Genomic DNA, 12,137 nt, shown 5'->3' with positions numbered 1-12,137 from the left:
GAAATAGTATTTTGACAGGTGATTGTTAAACTTTGAAATGATATGATTTGATAAGATTTAAATGCTCTGTTCGATTTTGAATTGTTTTTACCTATTACAAGAAAAATATAAATGGGAGTAGACCTTGATGAATCCCGTAGCTAACGGCGGGTTCGTTAGATCTGGTGCACCTTGTAGTTCTGATTACTGATAAAGCCCTTGCTAGTGGGAAGGTAGAACTAGTATACTGTTACTGATATCCCTCGAGTAGGGATCTACTGATATGAATAACTAACTCCTTTATGAGGAGTTCACTGTTATTGGTTACTTCTTAAGGAGAAGACCACACTGATTACAAGATTCATCCTTGGAAACCTCCCAGCTATAAGATTTGATATGAAAATATTCTTTTTCTGAGTTTGCTATTATGTATTTACATTGATTTTGCTTATATGAGGCACCTAAGGTTGAATATTGTTATTGTTTCTGAAAGAGCATTGTTTCATCATCATGACTATTACACTAGCATGCTTTCTGACTTGTCCCTCATTAAAATGGTTGTGGTTAAGTATTATTACTCACTGAGCTAGCGTATCACTCCTCGCTATTTGTTTTTACAGAGAATTCAAGTGGTATTGAAGAGGATTCCATTAACTAGCGTGTGAGTTAGTAGCATCTGGTGAGCCCCGCATTGCTTCGCGTGGCAAGAGAACTATTGATTTGTTATGTTTATTTAGTTTCTTTTAAAAACTCTTAGAATTGCTCCATTTGTCATTCTTTTGATTTGAGTCAAGATTAGTCCTTCGAATTATAGTCAAGTGACTAGTTTGGAAATTTTTTTCCGAAATTTGGAGATGAATTGGTTTTTTTTTCCGAAATTTGGAGTAGAATTCTGGTGAGGCTTGCTTTGGGATTCTCCCCCTTAGCACCGGTCATGATCCTGAATTGGGTTGTGACAAAGTTGGTATCAGAGCCATTTATTCTTAGAACCTATGGAGCACACGTTAGTAGTAGAATCTCAATTATGGTTATGTTGCCAGCCATTTCTATAATCATGATTCTGCGAGGACGTGATAGGATGTGTCTTGTTTTTCTTTCTCATTCCTGCTTATGTGTGTGACGTTTAGGGCCAACTAGATTAATCTAACATTATTCGTTCTGATAACCAGATGGCTCGAACCCGATTATCTAATGGCAGAGCTACAACAGGTGTTTTTGAGGCGCCTAATGTCACTTCGGCTAGGCAGCCAACTTCCTCAACTTGGGGAAGGGACAGAGCCCACAGAACTGGTCGAGGAGAGGTTCGTAATGCTACCACAGGGAACCGCAACACCACTATTAGGACTTCAAGAGAGGTCACTCCGAAAAGGAGCGCTAGTCCACCTCCGACATCGCAGGAGAATGCTACTGCTGGGGTACTTGCCTCCATGCAGAAAGCCATAGAGAGTTTGGTCAATAGAATGGATAGACAGGAGAGGGATGGTCAGCATAGTGTTGCTGCTACTCAGACACATGCACCACTTCAGACACCTGCACGGACTTATACTTTTGGGAATAAAGAGGTATCCTTGCAGGAATTCTTGAAATTGAAATCACCAAAATTCATAGGTTTTGATAGTTCAGCGGATCCTCAAAGCTTCTTGGATGGGACATTTAAGGCCCTCCGGGCTCTAGGATGTTCTAGCGAGAGATCGGTGGAGCTAGCAGCATACAAACTAGAGGACATGGCTAACACTTGGTATGAAATTGTATTGCTAGGTCGACCTGCTGGGGCAGCACCACTGAAGTGGGATGAATTCACTAAGTTGTTCATGGATAATTTCCTTCCTAACAGTCAGAGGCAGAAGTATGCAACACAGTTTGAGAGGTTAGTACATACTCCAGATATGGATGTGGCAACTTATAACGCCAAATTTTGTAAGCTCGCTAGATATGCTCCTTTGTTGGTACCTACAGAAGCAGATAGAGTTCAGAGGTTCGTGCATGGGTTGGTTAGTCGTCTATTCAATGCCCTAGCCCCAAATATGAGTATCATGACCTATTCAGAAGCAGTTGATCTAGCTAGAAAGATTGAAGATAAGGGTCGAGAGGAGCGTGCAACCTATGATGTACGTAAGAAGGCCAAGATAGGGGGATCTTACAGCGGCGACTTGGGTGCAAATCACAGAACAGAGAATCAGGGAAGACAACAGCAGGGCTCTCAGACAGGGATAGATACAGTTTTATCAGCACAGGGACATCGTAATTCTGGACAAATGTATGCCACTGCTCCCTCCTGCCAGACTTGTGGTAAATCACATGTAGGCCAGTGTCGTGTTGTCACTGGAGGGTGCTTTCGGTGTGGTCAGTTGGGGCATCGCATTAGAGATTGCCCTCTACCTCCGAGAAACCCCACACAGACTTCTACTCAGATAGCTGCACCTGCTCAGACCACTCATAATGGTTCAGGTAATACAGGTACAGGAAATAGAGGTAGAGGTGTTGGAGATTATTTCACTGGAAATCATGGACAAGGGAATGCCGGTAGAAGTCAGTCAAGAGTTTTTGCACTTACTAAACAGGATGTTCAGGCCTCAAATGCGGTGGTTACAGGTATTCTTTCAGTTTGTTCCTTTGATGCACATGTTTTGATTGATCCAGGATCTACCCACTCCTATGTGCCCTTATACTTTGCTTTGAGATTTGATAGACAACCAGAGATGTTGAATCATCATTTTCTTGTTTCTACTCCTGTGGGGGATTCCTTGTTAGTTAAATATGAGTATCGTGATTGTCAGATAAGAGTTGAGGGTAGGGATACTCTAGCTAACCTAATTGTACTTGATATGATTGATTTTGATGTGTTGATGGGCATTGATTGGTTATCTCCTTGCTATGCTACTGTTGATTGTCATGCAAAGATAGTCAAATTTGAAATACCTGATGAGCCTACATTTGTATTAAAAGGGGGTCAAGTCCCCGAGGTTGGAAAAATCATATCCCTTATGAAGGCTCGAAGGTTACTACAGAAAGGTTGTATGGGTCTCTTAGCTATGGTAAGGGATACAACAGAAGGAACACTTAGCTTGGAGAAGATACCCGTGGTGAATGAATTTTCTGATGTATTTCCTGAGGATTTGCCAGAATTACCTCTTATACGAGAGATAGACTTCGGTATTAATTTGGCTCCTGATACATTGCCAATATCCATACCCCCATACCGTATGGCACCAGCAAAACTAAAGGAACTAAAACAACAGTTTCAAGACTTACTCGATAAGAGTTTTATCCGACCAAGTATATCTCCATGGGGCGCACCAGTATTGTTCGTAAAGAAGAAAGATGGGTCTCTAAGAATGTGCATCGACTACAGACAGTTGAACAAGGTAACGATACACAATAAGTATCATTTACCTCGTATAGAAGACCTATTTGATCAATTACAGGGGGCTGTCCACTTTTCAAAGATGTATCTTCGGTCTGGTTATCATCAACTCAGAATCAGGGAGGAAGATGTTTCCAAGACAGCATTTAGAACTCGATATGGACACTATGAGTTCCTTGTGATGCCTTTTGGATTAACCAATGCGCCGGCTGTATTCATTGATTTAATGAATAGAGTGTTCCGGCCGTTTCTAGACAGGTTTGTGATAGTTTTTATTGATGATATCTTGGTATACTCTCGTAGCCAGGAAGAACATGAGAGTCATTTAAAGACAGTGTTACAGACTTTGCGAGAACATAAGCTTTATGCTAAGTTCTCAAAGTGTGAATTTTGGCTAGACTCAGTAGTATTTTTGGGGCATGTGGTGTCCAAAGATGAGATCAAGGTGGATTCCAAAAAGACAGAAGCTGTGCAAAAATGGCCCAGACCTACTTCGCCTACAGAAATTCGAAGCTTTATGGGTTTGGCAAATTACTACAGGCGTTTTGTGCAGGATTTCTCCAAAATAGCATCTCCATTGACTAAGTTGACACAGAAAAATGCTAAATTTCAGTGGACAGAAGAATGTGAGCAAAGCATCTAGAAACTTAAAATGTGTTTGACAACAGCACCTATATTGTCCTTACCATCAAGTTCTGGAGGTTTTACGGTATTTTGTGATGCTTCGAGAGTTGGGTTAGGATGTGTTCTGATGTAAAATGGTCGTGTTATTACCTATGCTTCGAGACAGCTGAAGAGGCACGAGCAAAACTATCCTACTCATGATTTGGAGATGGCTGCAGTGATATTTGCTCTTAAAATTTGGAGGCATTATCTATACGGTGAAACTTGAGAGATATATACTGATCACAAGAGCTTAAAGTATATCTTTCAGCAGAGAGACCTGAATCTTCGACAGCGACGATGGATGGAGCTACTCAAGGATTATGATTGTGTTATTTTGTATCATCCTGGAAAAGCTAATGTTGTGGCTGATGCATTGAGTAGAAAATCTATGGGCAGTTTAGCACATATAGTTCCTGAAAGGAGGCAGTTGGCAAAGGATGTCCAGAAACTTGAAGGCGCAGGTATTAGATTTAGTGTGGGAAATTCAGAGATATTGTTAGCTTGTGTGCAAGCCAAATCTTCATTAGTAGAGCGCATTAAAACTACTCAATATGAGGATAAACAACTTTGCAGATATCGAGATGAGGTCACAACTGGTAAAAGTGAGCAGATGATGGTTGATGGTGCTGGTATGCTTCGACTAGGTAACTGGTTGTGTGTACCAAACATAGGTGGGTTAAGACGAGTTATTCTTGAAAAAGCTCACAACTCTAGGTATACTATGCACCCTGGTTCCACTAAGATGTATCATGATCTGAAGCAGTTGAATTGGTGGGAAGGTATGAAGAAAGATATTGCTAATTTTGTTTCTAGTTGTTTGACTTGTCAACAGGTTAAAGCAGAGCATCAACGACCTGCAGGATTATACAAGAGATCCAAATTCCAGAGTGGAAATGGGAAAGAGTCACCATGGATTTTGTGGTTGGTCTACCCCGAACTCTCAGAGGTTATGACTCTGTATGGGTAATTGTAGACCGATTAACAAAATCAGCACACTTCTTACCGGTAAAGGCTAATTATGGTGGAGTGAAATATGCCCAAATATTTATGAATGAAATTGTTCGACTTCACGGAGTGCCAATATCTATCATATCTGATAGAGGGTCACAATTCACTTCACGCTTTTGGAGATCCTTTCAAGAAGCCTTGGGTACTCGAGTAGACCTTAGTACTGCATTCCATCCACAGACAGATGGGCAGTCTCAGCGTACTATTCAAATCTTAGAGGATATGTTGAGAGCTTGCATTCTTGATTTTGGAGGTAGTTGGGATGCTTACTTGCCTTTAGCTGAATTTGCCTACAACAATAGCTTTCAGTCCAGCATTCAGATGGCTCCATATGAAGCCTTGTATGGAAGGCGATGTCGGTCTCCTATAGGTTGGTTTGAAGTTGGAGAGGCCAATGTGTTGGGACCAGACTTAGTACAAGAAGCCGTGGATGAGGTCCAGTTGATTAGGCAGAGATTGCTCACAGCTCAAAGTAGATAGAAGTCTTATGCGGATAAGAGAAGAAGAGATCTAGGGTTCATGGTTGGGGACAAAGTTTTTCTACGAGTTTCTCCTATGAAAGGTGTGATGCGGTTCGGCAAAAGAGGTAAATTGAGTCCGCGATATATAGGACCATATGAGATACTTGACCGGGTAGGAGGAGTGGTGTATCGTTTGGCACTGCCTCCCAACATGTCTTTCATCCATCCAGTATTCCATGTTTCTATGTTGAGGAAGTATATCTCAGACTCCTCTCATGTACTTGAAGCACCGACTATACCAATTGATGAGAACTTAACGTATGAAGAGGAACCTGTGGCTATTGTGGACAAACAAGCAAGAAGGTTAAGGTCAAAACAAATTGTGTCCGTGAAGGTCTTATGGAGGAACCATACCACTGAAGAAGCTACTTGGGAGTTGGAAAAGGATATGCGAGACAAGTATCCTCTCTTGTTTCAGTCTACAGGTATACACTTACTTTAGATTCGGGGACCGAATTTCTTAAGGTGGGGAGAATGTAATACCCTATATTAAAATAAGGGCATAATTGTCATTTAGCTCTTATTTTAAAAAAAAAGATCAAAATTTTTTTTAAAAAAAAAGGGGCTGAAAGCCCTAACAGAAGCAGCAGCAACGCTGCAACTTCAGGGATCAAAAGAAAAAAAAAAGGGACTCTTCTTGTTCTAGTGAGCGAAGGAACGAAGGAGAAACTTAAATTTAAATTGAAAGCCTTAGCTCTCAAACTAAAGAGAGAGGTGGAAGAAGAAGAAGAACGAGAAAAAGGTAAGTTTCTTAACTTAGTCTAAAGGTTGAATTTGTATCTTCCATGACTATAAGATTGGGAATTGGGAATTGGGAAGTTGAGAAACATGGGTTTAGAAGAAAAAGAGGAAATTTATTTCATTCTTATGAACCAAGTGAATATAGTCAATGATTTGAACTATAAACTTTGGTATTGGGCTTATATGCAATAAGAGTAATTGGGCAGTATAGAAGAAAAAGAGGAAATTTATTTCATTCTTATGAACCAAGTGAATATAGTCAATGATTTGAACTATAAACTTTGGTATTGGGCTTATATACAATAAGAGTAATTGGGCAGTAAGGTTAGGTTGATCTTTTTATAGCGAGAATCGACCAAGAAGAGACTAATGTGTGTGATTAAAGCACTAATTAAGTGATTGGGCAGATTTCGAATCAGTCATGAAACCTCTAGGGCTGGGTTTTTTTAATGTAGTATGAATTACCTAAATGAAGGAGTTAACACGAAATTATTATGAATGTGATTATAGATTGACCAAAGGAATTCGTACGGAGTAATTGAGTGGCAAACTTGGTAACTCAACACAAGTACTGTGAGTAGTAATCTTACCACAATTGATGTTTTATAACTTGCATGACTTTCACATGGTTTATAAAGTAAATGTGTTATCGAATGTTTTGAACTTGCATGTGGGACAAGTCTTTTACTGGATATGATACTGAAAAGATTATTTGAGATGATCTCATTCTTATAAGATATGATTACTGATATTGAAAAGGCTTTATACTTATTTGAGAAATAGTATTTTGACAGGTGATTGTTAAACTTTGAAATGATATGATTTGATAAGATTTAAATGCTCTGTTCGATTTTGAATTGTTTTTACTTATTACAAGAAAAATATAAATGGGAGTAGACCTTGATGAATCCCATAGCTAACGGCGGGTTCGTTAGACCTGGTGCACCTTGTAGTTCTGATTACTGATAAAGCCCTTGCTAGTGGGAAGGTAGAACTAGTATACTGTTACTGATATCCCTCGAGTAGGGATCTACTGATATGAATAACTAACTCCTTTATGAGGAGTTCACTGTTATTGGTTACTTCTTGTCACACCCCTTTTCGCGACGGCGGCGGAAGGGTTTTTCCAATTTAAGTGACGGTATTGATTTAGGGATTATTTTATTTTTTCAGAGTCGCCACTTGGAATTGAGTTATGGTGTTCCAAGTCACCTTTTGTTTAATCCCTAATCAAAAGGAAATGACTCTTTAGATGGTCTGCGAACTAGAAATTCGGGTAAGGAATTCTGTTGACCGAGGGGAAGGTATTAGGCATCCCTCGAGTCTCGTGGTTCTAGCACGATCGCTTTTCTTGACTTATACTTATTTGTTACTATTTTTGGATATATTATGTCTACAGGCCATGGGTTGCTTATTATTATTATTATTATTATTTTTATTGTTGAATTTTTTATTAGTCTTAAATCGGATGCATAACTGCATTCCCGATCTTGACATTTAGAGACATAACTGTCTTTCCCTCTCGAGCGCACCACCTAATATTCTCAGTTTACAAATTTTAGTTTAAATTTAATAAATTTGACGATTAAAATAATTTGTCCAAGGTGCATAACTGCATCCTTAGATATTTTTTAGGTGTTTCAAAAAAGATGTGTAACCACATTCTTATTGGAAACTCATTATTATTATTATTATGATTATTATTATTATTATTATTATGCTCATCTTTAAATATTTTCATAAAGATGTGGAATCACATTTTTATTGGAATCCACTTTACTATGTGTCTTAACTAGTTTGTAGTTCGACACGTCTTAAAGCTTGACTAAAAAAATAATTTAACAAAGCTATACGATCTTAAAAATAATAAAAAAAATAAAAATAAATAAAAGAATAAGTTTAAAGTTCTACAACAAATATATCCTTTATCATGTTTAATCCAATTCTTTTTTATTGTTTATATTTATTGAACAAGTGATGATAAAAATAATAAACAAATGCACACCTATCAAGTTAAAGATGCCATATACATATTAAGGAAAATGAATAAGATTGACAAACAACTTGCACTATGATATGAAGATAGCATTTAGATGTACTATTCGTTATAACACTAAAGCAAATTTATTCTTACTATATTAATAACCTAGAAGCCTCTTGATTTAAATTAATGAAAGTTAATTATTAAAAAAATTTGGCCAAGGTGCGCAACCGCATCCTTGAATTTGTTCAAGGTGCGTAACCGCATCCTTGAGTTTCTTAAGTATCTCAAAAAAAGATGTGGAACCACATCCTTAATTGAGAGAAATTTAATTACATTTGTACTCATCCAATGTATAATAGATCCTAATATATACCTATTATTATGTTAAAACAGTCTAAAAGTAAATGGCGACGTTAAAATGTTAAAGTAACCTAAAAACCTTTTCTATATTTCACTTATCACTTCCCCCCCCCCCCCCCCCCACAAAATATTACATTTAATTAATTAAATCTCATCTTATTAACATAATAATATTTCCAGTCGTTTAACAAAATGGAGCATTGTTATTCGAGATATGTTTTTTACTATTCTAATTATAAATAATAATTTTTAATGAATGATAGAAAAATAATTAACAAATTAAGGTCATGCTTTAATTAATTATTAATAATACGTGTTGATATATCTTAATAACAAAAGAAAATATCTTAAAATAACACTTTTTATTTCTGTAAGTTAGTAAACTCAAATCTAATACCCTAATTAATGAACCCATAAAGTTGCTTTTAGAGAAAAATAAAAGTAAAAAAAAAACATCATTAGTATTTATGCTAAATTTAAACTAGCATTAGATCTATGACCTATAGAATACCAAGATTCTAAAACACTTTAAATGATAAGATTAAATTGCATAAAAAATGTATTTTTTGGCTAACAAACCATGATTTACTTAGTCCGTTTTTTAAATTATGCTATCAACGAATAACTCAAAACTATGTGAATTGATCAAATTAATTAATGACAATCCACGAGTCAGATTTCGGCTTGATAAAATAGAGCGAATAAAGAAAAATATTGAATCCTTAGTGAGCAAGAAGCAATTATACGTTATATCATATTTTAATCCAAATGCAACACTACAAATATTTACATGTATTTCAATATTATAACGGCAAAAGCTAAACACACATGAAATTTGAATAAATTCAGGACACCGGAATTAAGTACTATATAATCATGAAAATCAAATTATAAAATAAATGTTAAATAGTACCTCTTGCGAAAATCAACTCACGAAAGAAAAGCAATTCTAACAGGGAACCACGAACTCGAAACCACGAAAGCAAACCTTGAACTCAACCTTTGTTTGTGAGTAAATTAAAATGTATTATAAGAGGACAAATATGTACGTTGTGTGCGCGTGCAGGTTATATTTTCCTTTTCTTTGGTTTTGTGCGTTTCTCTCTGTGTGTGTATGCCCCCATTGCTGTACGTATGTGCAACTATATATAGAATAAGTTTTTGGCAGATTGTAGTAGTAGTTTAGTGGGTATAGGAGTGGATAGTGGTTTGTTTAGTTGAGGAGAATGTGAGGGAGTGGGAGTGTGTGTGGGGTAGGTTAGTTAGATTATTTAGGTTATTTTTTTATTTTTTTTATTTTTTTAGTTTTAGTTTTATTCTACTTTTAAAAGAATAAATATTAATAGTAAACTATAATAACATACCAACTAATTATTTAAAATTAATAAAATCTTAGAAAAAGTCAAACATCTATATAAAAAAAATAAAAATAAAATAATACTAGCTTATTTATAAAAATTTAATTTTAAAATAATATAGATTTTTGTAATCTTTCACTTCTTTTTAAATAATTGAAAAAATAAAACTTACCTTAAAAAGTGATTCTATTTTGTTGTTTTCAAATCTTTTAAAATAAACTTAATAAAAATAAGAGAAAAGTCAAAATGTTTAATTTATATTTATAAAAATATTTCAGCTCTAAGAATGGTGTAAAATTTCAGGCTCGGTCAAAAATACGTGTCTACACTTCTTAAGGAGAAGACCACACTGATTACAAGATTCATCCTTGGAAACCTCCCAGCGATTTGATATGAAAATATTCTTTTTCTGAGTTTGCTATTATGTATTTACATTGATTTTGCTTATATGAGGCACCTAAGGTTGAATATTGTTATTGTTTCTGAAAGAGCATTGTTTCATCATCATGACTATTACACTAGCATGCTTTTTGACTTGTCCCTCATTAAAATGGTTGTGGTTAAGTATTATTACTTACTGAGCTAGTGTCTCACTCCTCGCTATTTGTTTTTACAGAGAATTCAAGTGGTATTGAAGAGGATTCCATTAACTAGCGTGTGAGTTAGTAGCATCTGGTGAGCCCCGCATTGCTTCGCGTGGCAAGAGAACTATTGATTTGTTATGTTTATTTAGTTTCTTTTAAAAACTCTTAGAATTGCTCCATTTGTCATTCTTTTGATTTGAGTCAAGATTAGTCCTTCGAATTATAGTCAAGTGACTAGTTTGGAAATTTTTTTCCGAAATTTGGAGATGAATTGGTTTTTATTTCGTGACAATTTGATCCTTGATGGATATTAAATGGTGGTTTATAGTTGCTATTAGTTGTGTTGTGAAATTATGAGACAGGAAATATCCAGGATAGGCCTAAAAACAAAGGAAACTCTGCCCGATTTTCTGTAGAATTCTGGTGAGGCTTGCTTTGGGATTCTCCCCCTTAGCACCGGTCATGATCCTGAATTGGGTCGTGACAGTATATGTCACTCCTCGAGCCTACACCCTGAACGTAACTAACACTCGAGAACCATTGCTTGTTTCCAAGTGAACCCTTAGTCTGACTCAATATTCAGCGAAAGACTTACTTGGCAACATAAGAATACAATTGCATAGCTTAACTTATAAGACTTCAACAAAACAAGAAAACTCAATAGTCTCAATGGTATATAAACTCATAACTGTCGGAAAAACACTCTAATAGCCATAATAAATCAACTCAAGTCTTGAAACAATAACAAGGAAAAGGAACAAGACTCCTCAACTACTACTATCTATGAAGCTTCTAAGTACTATGATGGATGTCGGGACAAAACCCTCGATCATCTTAACAAAACTGAAAATAAAAGTATAGTGTGGAGCCCTCTGGAAAACAAGGAGGCTCACCAATCAAACTCTAGCACTGCAAGTGGTATCAACGGAACGCCTGTTGATTACCCTGAATACTTGTATCTGCATCATGAAAAGATGCAGGCCAAAAGACGTCAGTACATTGAATGTACTAGCATGTAAGGGGAACTCTAAGGCACAAACATAAGCTTGAACTGATAAAAAGGAAGAACGTACTCACTCATCTCAACTCAACTCGACTCAACTCGACTCAACTCAACTCAGTTCAAGCAACAATAAAGATGCAGTGTAAAGAAAGCTTTTGAAACAGTAAATAACAACTCAATGTATTTAAAAATACAATAATATCTCTTTACTCTTATGTGAGAGATTTTCTAACTGAAAATCATCACTATGAGCTATGTGATGATACATCGTCTCGCCCACGCTGCCAGAATTGTCTTATACCTTGCCAGAGTATAAGACATCCTCAACTAAGTGGATTCATTAAGCTATGCTTAAAAGCAATAAAGAATCATCTAAAAAGTATGACCATTTACCCATATTGACATACATGGTTTATGAGAATTTTGAGCGTGCTCAATACTCCTCCCAATAATATATATAACTCATGCGTGCTCATATGTTTTAAAGAAAACATATCTCCTCCTCAATTTGAGATAATTACTCAAAAGCTCTCTTAAAAGAGATAATGCTCAAAACTCCTCATGAACTC

At 36.3% G+C, this 12,137-nt stretch overlaps 1 protein-coding gene across 1 annotated transcript; it reads left to right on the top strand.

The window, feature by feature from the left end:
* Positions 1 to 1,148: 1,148 nt before the first annotated feature.
* On the top strand, positions 1,149 to 3,986 carry LOC125834817 (uncharacterized). The gene has a single exon (XM_049513971.1). The coding sequence runs from the start codon at positions 1,149 to 1,151 to the stop codon at positions 3,984 to 3,986; it is 2,838 nt and encodes a 945-aa protein (XP_049369928.1).
* The last annotated feature ends 8,151 nt before the right edge of the window (positions 3,987 to 12,137 follow it).

The sequence above is a fragment of the Solanum verrucosum genome, unplaced genomic scaffold (assembly GCF_900185275.1).
Source record: "Solanum verrucosum unplaced genomic scaffold, falcon-dt-bn FXZP01000172.1, whole genome shotgun sequence".
In the NCBI taxonomy this organism is placed as follows: domain Eukaryota; kingdom Viridiplantae; phylum Streptophyta; class Magnoliopsida; order Solanales; family Solanaceae; genus Solanum; species Solanum verrucosum.
This window is presented reverse-complemented; position numbering and strand designations above follow the sequence as displayed.

Bases quoted from the DNA above. Each gene is read 5' to 3' on its own strand.
- LOC125834817 (XM_049513971.1), top strand. From the start codon at position 1,149: ATGGCTCGAACCCGATTATCTAATGGCAGAGCTACAACAGGTGTTTTT.